Consider the following 15,305-nt stretch of genomic DNA (forward strand, 5'->3'; position numbering starts at 1 on the left):
GAGTTTCTTTCGTCTTTTTTATTTTATTTAAACAGTTCAATGATAAAATTACCATTAAAATCGAAAAAAAACTAAGGCTGGTTTCAAGGGCATTTGTCTTTTTATTTGGGTTTTTTTTTGTAATTTTTTGATTTAGTTAGAGGTTATTTATTAATTTTAAATAATTAAATATTATTAAAAAAAACTGTTGAGGCGTGCAATGCAAGCGTCAACCCCTGCGTCTTTTAGGTGGCGCATGTGGGGTTATATGGTAACCAAAGTCCTCCACCCGCGACGGTGTTGGGAGCAACGAGTCATCCTTTTTCTGGTTGTGTGGCGCGTGCTCACGATGGAAGTCCGATTAGGCCGCGGTGGAGTTTTGTTTTGTTTTCTTGCTTTTCTTTTTCATGCCCTCAAAATTTGTATCAGCCTTTTCAAAAAACAATTGTGTCCTTTATTATTACTTTTTATTAATTTTAGCTTTTATTATTTTGATTATTATTTATTTTACTTTAATACTTTTTGAAGTTTAGATTTTTTTTTTATTTTGTCCTAAAATATTTTTTTTATTTGATTTTTGTATTCAATTTGTTTCTTTTTTATTTGATTTGTTTTTTGTTTTTTTATACTTTTTTGATATTTTTTTCAATTTTATCCTTCACAATTTTATTGTATTTATTTTTTAATCTAATTTTGGCTTTTATTATTGTAATTGCTATTTTCTTATCATTTTCTTGATTTATATTTTTTTTATATTGTCCCCCAACATTTAATTTAATTTATTTATTTTTATTTAATTTTGATCCTCATTCTTTCTATTATTTTTTTTATCCTTTTTTAAATTCATTTTGTTTGTCAATTCAGGCCCGAATTAATTTTTTACATTTTATTTTTATATCATATTTGGTCCACATTGTTTGTGTTACGAATAAAAATTTACTTTGTTATTTTTTTGTGATTGCTATCTTACAAGGTAATTCTGTTCTCATGACATGAGTCTGATTTAGGTTTATTCTTTTCTTGGGGTTCTTTATTAAAATTTGATTTTTTTTTCAAATTCATTATTTGAAATTTAGTCATTAAGCCCCTATGTTTTTTTTTTATTAAATTACCTCGATCTTATATCCTGAGTAACAGGTCAGTCGAGTTACCCGGGTTGACTCAGATTTTTTTTCTCAATGTTTTTTTTTATGAAATTGATTTTTTTTTTAATTTCATCATTTGGTATTAAATTATTAGCCATTGAGCTATCTGATTTTTCGCTTTTTTTTTTTATGTTGGTTTATCCCGAGTGCGAGTTAGTCAATTTAACTTGGGTTAGCTTGAATTATTTTTTTTAATGTTTTTTTATTTAACTATAGTATTTTTTGCTAGGTCATTCTTTTGGAAGTCTATTTTTTTTATTCCAATCTTATGTCAGGGTTAACGGGTTAGCTAAGTTAATCCGGTTGACTCGAGGTTTTTTCCTTTAACTTTTTTTTTACATTCATTATTTTCTTTCAATTTTAGCATATGACATTAAATTACTGGCCTCAAGCTTCGTTGTTATTTTGCTTTTCTTTCTGTTAGGTTACCCCAAAAGCGGGCTAGTAAAGTTAACCTGTATTAGTTCAATTTATTTTTAATTTTTTTTTATATTAAACTTTGGTCTTTTTTACTAGGTTTTTTTTTAGAAATTCTAATTTTTTTATTCTGATTTTATATCGCAAGTCATGGGTTAGTCAAGTTAACTCAGTTTAACTCATGTTTTTTTTTTGATGTTATTTTTTTAAAAAAATATCTATTTTTGTTTTATTATTTGATATTAGGTTATTAGGCATTAAGATTTGCAATTTTTTTCACTTTTATTTGTGCATGTTATTTTGATTTTATATATCAAGTTACATGCTAGTAAAGTTAACCTGGTTTGCTCTAATTCTCATCACTTTTTTTTACATTAGAATCATGCCACCTGTCTTTTTTTTACATTAGAATCATGCCACCTGTCTTGTGTTAACTTGAAAGAGAGGAAATAGGATGGACACTAGTTCTGTTAAATAGCAGTACGCAGGCGTGCTGGAAAGGTTTCTGGATTGATCATGTTAGAAATTCGAGGGCGTGTTTTTCTGCGACCCAGATATATCTCTTGCCCATCTAAAAGCTCTCTCTCTTTTTAATCCAGGGCCCAGGCCTGTCTAAAAGGATAATACAACAATCCCGACAGGCCTCTTATGTTTTCTTGCGAAGTAGCCCAATTTGTGTTGGGCTGTCCGAAATTCTGAAGATTTCGGTCCCGTAGCCCAAATGGTAAAAAAAATTATGACCCAAGACCCTTTATCCATTTGTGGTTTAGGGAACGCTGTGACGAACAATTTTTAGGTCCTGCTGGAATGAAAATCATAAAAGGATTACTGGAGCTTCTAAGATCGTTGTTCTGTTTGGAACCCGTAATTAAAAAGCACAAAGTACGGTTGAAATTGGAAAAAAACAGGTTTTGAGTAAAAAAGTCGTGGTTTTTGGAACTCTGTATACATAAAAGCATGGCTTTGAAAAAGCTACAATTTGATGCCTTTTTAAAGATGATTTTAGATACAAATCATGGGTTTAAAAACTCAATTAAGAATTTTCTTTGCTGTTATCATGGAAATCTCAACTTGTGAATCAACAATTTTCTCTTTCAAAATTTGTCTTTTCCGCATTGTTTTATCTGAGAGTTAACATAGAACAATTTATCTTGTTTCTTTTTGCTCCTAATTACTTTTGTTTTTTTCTATCTATCACCATGTTTTGCATGATTTCATGTTTCTGACTCTGCATAGCTTGACAGCATTGCGGATTCGGAATCAAAGACAAAAATTATAGGGCTAGGGTCTAGGAGTAAGGCTAGGGGAAGATCTCTCACCGTTCAAGGTTTCATTATAAGAAAGCACGAGCCATTGAAGGACAAATTCTAGCGAGTCATCCACCAAACTTACCGCATAAAGGTAATAATGAGCACATATCACGAGGAATCATCAGAGCCCCACAGGGCCACAGCCGAACTGAGTGAAAAGGGAAGATAATTGCGCAAGGTATCCTATGCAGTGCTTGTTTTTCCCTGTTTCAGGTTGTAGGAATCCGAAGATCTATCTTTTGTGTCATAAAATGGACAAAAGATGCAAGATTCTAACCCACATGCAACAGAGAGCATTAACAAACCCAACCCCACACCATGTGCAAGTTTGGTTTGGTTAAAGCAAACGCGTCTGGAGCCTTCCTCTGATGTGACTTCATTCGTTGTTGTGGGTAAAGAACTTGTTACTTGGAGGAAATGGAATACACTCCTCCATCAATGTTCTTCTGTCCTCTCCTCCTAAATGTGTATAAATTTTCATCTTCACATCTTAATGCTTGCCCTCGTCTTTCCATTTGTCACTATATAATGGGGTAATTGATTATCTTCCTGCAGGGGAAATTACTCGACCCCCGATGAAGGTAGAGAATGTGACCTAGTACATCAATTGCGATACCTTTGAAATAACTTCGTTCCTTCCAAAACAGTCAACATAACTTCCTTTGGAATTAACTGTGGCTAGTTGTTAGTTAACTAGTGATTTCTCTTAGATTCTCTCTTTCCTTCCCTGTCTTTTTCCCTGAGGCCATTCGAGAGGAATGTGCTAGCCTATTACCTACGTTTACGCACAATTTCCTCAACAGAACACAACGCAATAGCATCCTGTTGTTGAGAACTCAGGAAATTAAGATGAATTTGGATGGAGCAGAGGGTAGAAAAAGCTTCAAGGCATTTCTTAGAACTCTCTTTAAGTTTTGAAAGCAACATTTTGTCCTCCTTGCTTCAATGCTGTTATGTGCAAGTCTTGTTTTCGTCCTCCTTGCTTCTATGCTGTTATGTGCAAGTCTTGTTTTCGTCCTCCTTGCTTCTATGCTGTTATGTGCAAGTCTTGTTTTATCTTTTTACGAGTATATTGCTGAATGGAATTGTTGGGTTTTGATAGTAGTGCTCACCAATCAAAAACCAACTTTAGGGTTTTGATTTTGGCAGGAGAGATAGGTGGTCGATGGGAAAGGGTTGCTATCTGTCATTCTTTGATAATTCCATTGAAGTAGTGCCGTATCGCTATAAGAAGTTTTTATACGAATACATATGACGGTTATCCTTTTCAAGAATTCCTTTCAATCCATTTATTATCTATAAAACCCGCACTCGTTTGAACATCTATTTGTATGAAGTTTCAATTAAAAAATAATAATCTGGAAACCCATTTGCCATTGTTAGAATGAGATGTGCTGCCAGCCCTAATCAGAAAGTTTTTTCTTAATTAATTTTATTTAGGGATGGCAATGAATATCCACAAATAAATTTCTTGAAATTCATATCCTATTATTTACCAGGTAAAAAATTTAAATATTTATAAATTATTCATCAGGTTTCTAGTGTTAATATAAGTATTTATTATTCAATAAAAATAAAATAGTTAATATATATTTGAAGCATGTGTATATATATTAAATGATAAATATTATAAATGTGTGTTTTATGTCAATATTAAAATATATATATTTAACAATATTTATACCTTATTTATTATTTATTAAATTAAATAACTATCCAAAAATATTTACTTTCTAATAGAGTCAAGTTGGGTAGATATACAAACTCGGTTAAGCTTAAATTATATTTAAGTAAAGCTCTTTCCCAAAACCTTTCTGCAAATAAATGTTTATCCTTCTCTTTATTATCATTAGAAGACAATCTCTTTGCCACCATCATGGGCGATAGCCCTTTCTAAATCCATTTTCTTTCTCTCTGTTTTTTTTTTCCCTTTACTTCTTGTTCTGTTTTCATTTTTATTTTAATGTTAACAACTTAATCTAGATTTTTAATGTAAGTTCAATCCGTGCTCAGAGTTTCTATTTTTTAGGATATTGGCTTCTTGAAATAAAGCTTTGATGTTAGAATTTTTACTAGGCTATGATGGTTGTTTCTTGTTAGAAAAAAAAAAAAACATTCTTTGATAGAGATATCCTGATAATAGAGTTTTATAAGGTGTCTTGGAAAAAAAACATCTTCAACAATTGATAATATCCCTAAAGAGATGAATTAATACCCGAAGACTATTATTTAATGTTATTATAAAAGGATTTTTCTTATTAGCAAATTCCATTCTTTATTTGATGGATAAACATAAAAGGATTTAGCTACTCGCTGAGTCCAAGCAGACGTGAGTCTGGTGAGTTGTTGGACCCAATGTCTTTGGATTCAACTACACGTTGAGCCCAAGTGGACGCGAGTTTGGCAAGCTACCAGACCCAACATAATTGAGTTTAGCTGTATGCTGAGCCTAAACAAACATGAGTCTAATGAGTTGCCAGACCTACTGACCACGAGCCCGACAATGTGCCTAACAAAAAAAGTTAAAGGTTTGGAGATCATTATAGGCCCAATGTTAGGCCATAAGGTTCCATTTATTTATTCTTATGAATTTCAACATGAAATGTTAATGTTAGAGATATTCTTCTTCATACACCTATAGGTGTATAAAACGTCTCTCGATGAAATACCATATTTTTATATCATTAATATTGTATAAAATATATTTATCCCTCATTAATGCTATTGGAAGAAAATGACTTTCTAGTTTCTCAACTCCAGTAAAAACAAACAACAAAGTTATGGGGCTATAAATATCCCCTGAACCACTTGGGTAAAGGGGTCATAATTTTTTTATTCGTAACATTTTTAACATTCATATTTTTAGAGTTTATCTCTCTAAAATATTGTTGTATTTTATCTATCTACAAAGATACTTAAGCATTTAAGAGTCTCCATATCTACCAAAATAAACCTTTTACAAGTACTAACTATGAGTCATCTTGGCTCACTAGGCACTAGCTATCAGTCATCTTGGCTAGAGAGAATAGATCAAATTGATAGAACTAAGATATTAACCGATTATCCAACATATAAACCTTATTCTTAAGTTACTTGGATTTTTTAGGACTTCATCATTAACGTCGTCCGTAGAAACCTAATAAAAAGCCACTAACTATTCTTTCAAAAATGGTTTATTGACATCCCTGATCACCATCAATGATAGATAATCAAGACATTTTTAGAATAAGTCGTATAACAAACCTACCTGTCACAACATACACTCCTACCCATCCAAACGTCCAACAACTCATCAGCTATGTGCAATTTCTCACTCAAGCTGTGTTGGCAATGTAGGAGCCAAATTAGACTTTGCCACATCAACAAGTCTTATCACATGTGACAACACCCTTCATTAAGACTCTATAGTCGCAGGCTACACCTAGCACCTGTAGATAATTTCACTATCTAGAAGAGTTTGGGTAGAATGATATATTGGGGGGCTTTCAGCCTCAACAGTCACCAAACCCTTCTAGAGGGCTGTCACGTCATAACGATGCTCATGTCTATAGCAAGTAATCTCAGCGTTTATCTAGGCATTATGGGATGGAGGCCAGCCTCCGATCTTATCGCTCCACACCAGAATACTCAAACTCCCTGGAACCCTACAGACATACGAGTGGGAAACAACCTATATGAGAGCATATGTATAAAGATGTCTAAACTCCTTGTCATATACGAAATTATTTCTTGTTAATACGAGTTTTGCGTACTTTTATTCCCAAAGATTATATTTCCACTAAGATGACATTGAACAACTATGATGATCTTCACACCAAGCTGGTAGTGCAGTTTAGCATAAACACCCCAAGTAAAAGAAGCTCCACAAAACTCTTTGGGCTTACTTGGGCAGATGATGATTCCTCATAAGTAAATCTAAAGAGATTTAATAAGGAAATACTCAAGGTATAATAATCAATCAAGCCAGTGGCTTCCGAGGCTTTGATAACTAAGGTAAATGAGAGAGCTTTATAGAAATAGTTGTATGCTCTCCTAAATAAAAGCTTATTAAAAGTGAAATAGGCGGTGAAGAACTATATAAAGGTGGATGAGGTAAGTGTGCTACGATACGGGCCTCTTTGTTTCTACAAAGAGAGTCAATCAGAGAGGATTTCTAAGCATGATTGTTTTCCTATGAGGGATAATAACCCTAAGAAAAGTTCAAAGAGACCAACTAGGGAACAACTAACTTAACATGAAATACTTACTACCCCCTTGAATGCCACTTTCATATAAGTCTTCACTGTCATCGCGAGTAAATAGTTTGTTTAATATCCTCTACCCATATGATCACCATCCAACACTTGTACTTCTAAGAAGTATCGTTTGTTCCACATTAATAAAAGATATGACATAAAAGAGTGTTTTATTTTGAATAAATAAATTGAAAGGTTGATAAATAAAACCTGTCTTAATGAATTTGTGAAGAGGGATTCTTAACCTAGGTAAACTAAGGAAGAGCTCGGTCATTCTATTCAAACACTACCCAAAATCAATATGATCTTAGGTGGCACCTCATTGGGGGTGATTCTAGTTATGGGCAACAAAGAATGTGCGAGCAAACTAGCCCTAAAATGGGAACCTGTAAGACATATGAGAAGCTTCTTCCTCATATCTAGCATTTTGATCACTTAAAACTATATTATAAATAACTTGAATAGCAATGTACTTCTATTATGAAGGAAGTATCATTTTATGAATAAGTATAGTGAAGTCCACCACTTCCTAAGGGATTAGTATAAAGCCTTTTTAGTCAAATAACATCACTCTCCAAGGGATTGATTTGGTTTTTTTAATTCAATAGCACCACTCTTTAAGGGATGATCCGAGACATTCCTAATGTAATAACACCATTTTTCAAGAGATTGACTTGGTCTTTCTAGTGCAATAGCATTACTCTTCAAGGGATAGGTCTTAGGTCTTCCTAGTGCAATAACACTACTCTTCAATAGATAAGTCTAAGGCCTTCCTAGTGTAATAACACTATTATCCAAGGGATTGACATGGTCTTTCTAGTGCAATAATACCAATATTCAAGGGATAGATCTGAGGCATTCCTGGTGCAATAACACCATTTTCTAGTGTAGTTTTGAACTAGTATAATTTTTAGGTAATGCTTAAGGACCTCTCACCAATTCGCTAGAGGTTGATCTCGGATCCCTCATTCTTGAGTGTAGTCTTGGATTGTCATACTCTTCAGGTGATGCTTAAGGGCTTTTCACCAATTTGTTAGGGATACTCTTATAGATAACCACGAGTTAAAAGAACATGAATTCTTGAAAGTGTATATACATGTAACCTATATTTTCTTTTTGTTTTAAGTAGGGGGTGAGTTCCACCTCCCAGGGTTAACAAAGTTCAAATCTCGCTATAATTTTAAAAACTATTTGAAGTATAGGCATTAGACCTATACAAACTCCTTTTATTTTAATGAGTATGGGTGTTGGACCTATTTACACTAAACAAGTCTAGCAAAATATTTTATTTCCAAGAAAACATCATGGAAATGAATAAAATACCAAATTTTATAAAACTTAAATATTCATTACAAAATGCAAAACCCTACAGGATCGAGGTTGTTTATAAAGCCATGAGGAATTAGGGGGCGAAGGCTTAAACATAGAGGTTAGGCTCCTCGACAAGGTATTCTCTATATTGGGCAGTTGTAGCTCTAGCAAGGAAGACAGCAACGAAGTTGGGCATGGGGACTAGATGGAAAGTAACACTGAAGTCCATCTCCATTCCTTTTAACAAGTTGAAAAAATACAGGTTGAACATAGCAAGAAAAATCTCGTTCCCCATCATCTCAATTAATGTTGCAGAACCTTCAAACATCTCCTAGAACTTTTTGAGAGAGTTGCTCAAAGCCTTTATCCTCGCATGAGAGCTTTGGTTTCTTCTTTAGCTGAAAGAAGTTCAACCCTCATATCTTTCTAGGATTCCCTCATCTCAACCAATCCTTGCTTCAAAGAGGCCATTTCATTATAAGCAAGACGAAGCTCCCATTCATTGGAGTTTAGCTGAAGGACCTGGCTTCTCATGATATTCTCTAGTACTGCATAAGCTATCTTGAGCTCCATTAGCTCAGCCTCCACAACAGCTTTCTTAGCCCTCAAGCTTTGAATGGTAGTTTGATTTGCACTGCAATTGGTAATGGCCTCTCTCATTTGGCCCCTCTCAACCATCCAATGCTTTTAAAATAGACGCATATCATGAAATTCTAACAAAAGACAGAGAGTTTTATTACGTGGAGAGTTATTTGTCTAATAAGGGTTAGATTACGGTTGTAGCTCTTATTAGATATTGTTTGAATGTATGAAGGAATGGTCAAAAACATCTTCAGGCTCTTTACCACCTTTAGGCCATCCTCCTTGAGATTGGACCTCCTACCAATAATTGCCTTTATAGACTAATTTTCCTCCTTAGTCAAAGTGGGGAAAATATAGAGGGCTCAATTAAGGACGAGATTGTCAAAAGCATCTTCGAGCCCAGACTATCTAGCTCTTAGCAGAGCATCATGAGAAGAAGTCCTAGCAAGTGAAAATGTCTCTGCAGTTGAAAACAAGGGTAGGGGCATTGATAATGAGATGACAATAGATGTCTTTATAGTTGAGGCTATAACGCCAGACTCTACAGGGGTGGAGACCCTTTCTTCTCTTGAAGTGGGCAGCCCTAGAGGCAATAGGGGAATGACTTCTTTAGTGTTAGGAACTACCTTCCTCATTCTAGAGGTGGATGTTGAAGTTCCACCCTTTTTAGTCTTAGAGCCCAGTCTAGTAGACCCTTGTCCCCTACTACTTTCCTTAGTTTTTGGTTGAATAAATTCACCATCAGAGGAAGCAATATCTCTACTCTTAGGACCAGACGTAATTCTTATAAAGTCTATTTTCTCTAAATAAATAATAAGAAAAAAAGAAGAAAGAAGTTTAAGGTAGGGAATACCTATAAGAATATGTCTCGTTCAAAGCTTCTTTAGCAAGTCAATTTTTACAGAGAAATTACAAGAGTGAAAGTAAAAAAAGAAAAAAGAAAAAAAATAGAAACGAGAGAGGCCAGTGTTATAAAAGAAAGAAATTTCCATCCTCATAGTTGGATGAATAACCCTTGATGTTACCATAAATCTTTAAAAACCTACTCAATTACTGCATTGAATGCACATCGTCATTTTGTTTCCCAAGAGACTCTTTCAAAAGGAACAATCCACTTGGCCAAAAGAATCCCAACAGTTCTGATTGAGGATAGTTTATCGCATTGGGAAGGTAAAAATTCTCATTAAAAGCTAATAACATTTCAAATCTTTATGTGTTCAATACATAAAAACATGGGTGATTACTGATGGATCAATATATTTTTTAAAAATTAATTTTGATCTAAGTCCTTAGTTGGAAGGTTCAAAGACAGGGTGATAATTCAATGATAGGTATATGGGACCTGCGCCTATACCTAAACATTCCTAGGCTTGGTAGAATATTGGACCCAAATGAAAGAGGTTTAGCTCGTTTCTACGCTCAACATCCTTGGACATGGCTATGAGCTGAGCGCATATGGTAAAAGGGGTCTGGTAACCAAAGTTCTTGGGTTCAATTATGTGTTTAGCCTAGAAGGATATAGGTCTGGTGAACTGCCAGACCTAATATCCTTAGGTTTAGCTACATGCTGAATCCAAACAAATATGAGTCAAACGAGGTATATTGGGAGGCAAATTGCAAACATTTTAGTTGCACAAGTGATGAGAAATAAAACTTCAACGATAAATGATTCATTATTGACAATAAAAGTTTCATTCCTTTAAAGTTCTTCAGCAAATAAGTACCCTTATTTATTTTAATTTAAGCATTGTTTTATCAATTATTAGTAATCATGCTAGGACTTTGATTACCTTGCTAGAACTACTCTTAGATCAGGAGAGAAAAATATTAATTCAAGAACAACTCGAACAACCTAATAAATCAATGATTCTGTTAAGTATCACCGTTCGGTCAATCTAACTAACTCAAAATACTAGCTCTATCTCATAAAGTCAACAACTAGCTCTAAAAGGGCTATCTCAAGCTCTAGCCCACTCACATTTATAAATGCTAGAATTCTATTATTATTTTTGTATTGAAAGCATGCTTGTCTTTAGTTTTATTTTTATATATTTATATGTTTTAAACTTGTATAAAGTGTAGGTTTTACAATTAGATTTGTATTTATCTTCTCTCAACCTTTTGCAATTAGTCATGAAATTTCCTAACCAATCACTGCTATCAAATCAAACGATTTAAGTTCATTTGTTGTTGACAGTAAACATTGGCGTGCAAAGTTTGTCTTTCATTTCTTGTTTGGAGCATACAAAATAATCATGTCGATGCCGTGGTACCATTTGTATCATTTGTACAAATCGAACAAACATTTATTTGATGGTTACTTTGTATAGATCCTTTATTCTTCACGTAAATTGTCTCGTCCCGAGGTCCCAATCAAATTTTCTTCACTGTTTTTGAAAAGAAATTTACTTGGTCCAAGAGAAAATATGATTTTGGAACATGGGAACGATGAACATGGAAAAGCAAACTAAATATTCTTGCCATTGATCAAGTGCTATAAACTACTACAATACACTTCTCAGAATGTATAATATCATCATCATACATTACTATGGTACCAGTACTTTAATCTAGACAGCGGGCTAACCATCTTTTGTGCAGCCGCCTCAGCCTCAGTCTCCTTCCCCCGTTACCACAACTTCAAAGTTGAGAAACACACACCAATCTGAAAGTAAAAAAAACAGTCACCCAAATCTCACAATCCCTTTTGGAGTCCCTAATTATAACCCCACTTTTACTTTAACATCCCCCAACAAACATCCCCATGTCAAAAAAGAAGCCCGCCAAAAAAAAACTTCAACTTTTTTAGTTTTTTTTTGGTTAAATGAATATAAAAGGAATTAGACCCTGAAATTCTTGCCGGTAAAAGTTTGACCAAACTGCCAGTGGGCTGGGGCAATGTTCCATGAAGTGGAGGAGCGTCTGTCACTGGCCCTGACCCTGAAGGAGAGTGACTGCCCAACCAGAACAGCGTTTGACTGCCAGTTTTGGCCCCAGTTACGGCTCATGCTCATCCAACCAGTCTTTGAACCCTTCACGCTCACCTGCACTATATCCCCTGCACCCGCCACGTTGCTGATCAATACCAAGTTGAAGTAACGGAATCCGTTTATGGTGAACCTTATGCCTCCCCTCTTGCGGCATGGCACTCTGCATAGGAGGCTCAATGCCGTTAGGACACTTCCGTCAATGCGACAATAAAACAAATTTACAAAAAGGGCAGTCAAGGAAAACAGCAAGCCTAACCTAGGCATTAAAAAAAAAACACAAACATGGAAGTCTAGGATTTTGGGAAGTGTGATTTTTGGGTTTTGGTGTTTGACGAAATGTTTTGATTCTCACTAAAATACTGTTTTGATCCACTAAGAAAAAGTGCTGTAATAAGATATGGCTATCCACCTTTCTGTAGAAACGAATAGGGCAAGGGTGCATAGGTATTTTTAGTACTAAAGCGGGGCTATAAGAGTAAAAACAAATCGCCGAAGGTGACCATAAACGGTCCCGTGGCTAAAATAAGTGAAGGACACAAGAGAAAGTTGTTGAGGTCTAACTAACCCACCGACATCTCTTAATAACATCAGCCCGTGCATAAACTGTTTGGTGACTTCAGTTAACACATTTTTGGATCTCAACAAGAATTCAAAGGTAGAAAATTGGTTGGCAAAAGCGATAAAGACCCACCAAGAATAGGTGTTTTTCGCAGTTATCGTGGATGTTCTTTTGCCAACATCTCGAGTGTGTATTTTCATGGCTTCAGAGAGCTATTGTTTTGGGGCAATAAAGGTAGTTGTTGGGCCAAATTACATTACAAACCTATCTCTTCTTGCTACGACAGCTTTTCCTGCTAGCTAGCTAGCACGCGCTAGTTTCTAACTCTTGACCTTCTGTTCTAGCTTGGAAGAGAAATTGCAATTAAACTAAATGGTAAAATTAGCACATATTCACTGAGGAATGAATCCAAATTTTAGTGTTTATCAAAATCTAAAACCAAAAATCGATGTCGTGTAAAAGTTAGAGAAAATAAAGATGTACTCGTATTTTCCATGTGCTAACTAAAACAGTTCAAGTCCAGAGGCATATAAACAGGGCAAAAACAGGGAGTTAAAAAGGCACTGACCGGCGGTAGGCAACAGGGACGATACCGGCACGATACTCGGCGATCTTAAGGAACATGGGCATGGCAAGGTCAAAGTGGGGGCGAGGAGGGTTGCACCAGCCTCCATTGTCACTAGGAAGTGCATAATTTGGAGGGCAAAAGTTGGTTGCAGTGATGAAAATAGATGGGCTGCCTGAGTGGCACCATCTTGGGTCACTTGCACATTTTATCTCGAAGCAAGAACCGCAAGTTAACCCGTTGTTGAACAGTGCTGTGCTTAGTGCTGCAGTGCTCACTCCATACCCTTGGCTGTACAGATTTCCATATCCACAAGCTCCTCCTGTAAGCATATACACATTAATTAGTCTAATTAGATAGATTAAAAGCTAAGACTGTGCGTCTACTTAGGTAGCTTCATTTTTCAGGCCAATGTCGCACACTAAATAAACAAAACAGTAAAAGCTTAATTAAGATTAGACCTAGCTGGGTTGATCAGGTTTATTTAATGTGAGAAGTAAGTAAGATAAAGGAACACACCCATTGTGCCAGAGGCATCAGCACCGCCATAGAAGGTTGCATGAGCATTTTGCCAAGCACCCCCAGAGTAAACACCAGGAATTCTAGCTTCAGCCATCCACAACGATGACATTATTATTAGTAGACTAGTGGCAATGCAAATTAAACTGCTCATTGCCATTTTCTCTCCGCAATACTACTAAAGCAACACCCTTCAACTTAAGTCAGCGAGAGAGAGAGAGAGAGAGAGTTAATGGGGATGTGAAGGGCTCAGAGCATGGGAGCTGACTACTTAAAGAGGAGGCAAGGTAGGCTAGAAGGGCACAATTTGGAATTTTCAAACAAACCATCATTGAACACATTCTACTTCCTCATGTGTGAACAAAAATGAGAAAAAAATTAACTCCATCTCCCACTTTCTTTATGGCACGTATTTAATAAATTATGTTAATTCTCAAACCTTATACGGATATGTGTGGGGTCTACCTTAAATTTAGAGGCACATCTCCAAATTGATTGGAGATTATGGTAGTGTTTGATTGTGTTGGTGTTTGTTTGTGTGGTTATAACGTGTTTTTTTTTTAATTTTAAATTAATTATTTTTTATGTTTTTTATATTTTTATATATTAATTTTAAAAATAAAAAAAATATTATTTTAATATATTTTTAAATAAAAAATATTTTAAAAAAAAACATCTATATAAATTTTGCTTCTCCCCATCGTATGCCAAGTGTTAATAAAAAAAACTACTAGTGATTTCTTTTCATTTACTAGTAGAAAATCAGGGGAAAAAACAATGAATAATATATATATATATATATATATATATATATATATATATATATATATATAAAGGTATTTGCTTGCTTTTAGCATTAGGAATCTTCACAATAGTCCTTCTATTTTGCCTGTAAGACATAAATGCCCTTGATGGCCATTGTATCTCATGCTGAGTTACAGTGACATCACTGGATGAACCAAGAGGATAATACGTGGAAAAAACAGTCAAATTATACAGTACATGATATATAAAAGTAAAAGTAAAAAGTAAAGCAAACAGTGAGGTGACTGGTCAGCAAGAAGAGAGATGGGGCAATATCAACATGCGAGTGGCCTTGCTGTCAAGCAGAAGTTGAGGCGTGATCAGCGGTTGTGATTTTTCACAGTAGACCCATAAAAAGATTTGATGGGGTCGGAGATTCATCCAACCTAAAACCCAATTATAAATTAAAAAAAAAAAAAAAAAAGAAGCTAAAACCCAGCTAGAAGACGACACTGAGCATCAGTGACAGGCAAAGCATCCAACGTGGGAAATGGGACCCACTTAATCCCCGTGATCACCGGTCCATCTTTAGCTGTATAAGCGGGCCGTACGGAAGCACCTTCTCGAGACACACGCGCGCACAGACAATCACTACTCTCCATGCCTACTCTTTTTGAAGTTTCTCTTAAAAAATAAGTTTACCTTTCCTTGGTGTCTGGTGACCCGTTGAATTTGGTACTGCAGCAGCAGTATTTTTTAAAACATTTTTGTTTGAGGGTATTTTAAAATAATATTTTTATTTTTTAAAATTTATTTTGAAATTAAAAAAATTCAAAATTTGAAAAAAAACATGAGACACCGCGTAAACAAAAACACATCAATGCATGCATGTTCTGGCTTAAGTTGTGTCATTTCAGTATCTTTTAAACTTATTTTACGTGCCCAGTGA

The 15,305-nt window shown here is 35.0% G+C and overlaps 1 protein-coding gene across 1 annotated transcript; it reads right to left on the bottom strand.

Annotated features, from left to right (window-relative positions):
* Positions 1–11,434: 11,434 nt before the first annotated feature.
* Positions 11,435–13,951, bottom strand: LOC7485701 (expansin-A6). The gene is made up of 3 exons (XM_002298317.4): positions 13,613–13,951; positions 13,097–13,415; positions 11,435–12,129 (listed from the first exon to the last, which is right to left on the bottom strand). Exons 1-3 carry the CDS (start codon positions 13,770–13,772, stop codon positions 11,820–11,822), a joined length of 789 nt encoding a protein of 262 aa, XP_002298353.1. The 5' UTR covers positions 13,773–13,951; the 3' UTR covers positions 11,435–11,819.
* Between the last annotated feature and the right edge of the window lie 1,354 nt (positions 13,952–15,305).

This window comes from Populus trichocarpa, chromosome 1 (genome assembly GCF_000002775.5).
Source record: "Populus trichocarpa isolate Nisqually-1 chromosome 1, P.trichocarpa_v4.1, whole genome shotgun sequence".
In the NCBI taxonomy this organism is placed as follows: domain Eukaryota; kingdom Viridiplantae; phylum Streptophyta; class Magnoliopsida; order Malpighiales; family Salicaceae; genus Populus; species Populus trichocarpa.

Coding starts and splice junctions, on each gene's coding strand:
- LOC7485701 (XM_002298317.4), bottom strand. CDS start 13,772: ATGGCAATGAGCAGTTTAATTTGCATTGCCACTAGTCTACTAATAATA. Junction 13,416..13,612: donor TGATGCCTCTGGCACAATGG/GTGTGTTCCTTT, acceptor ATATGCTTACAG/GAGGAGCTTGTGGATATGGA. Junction 12,130..13,096: donor GTCCCTGTTGCCTACCGCCG/GTCAGTGCCTTT, acceptor CCTCCTATGCAG/AGTGCCATGCCGCAAGAGGG.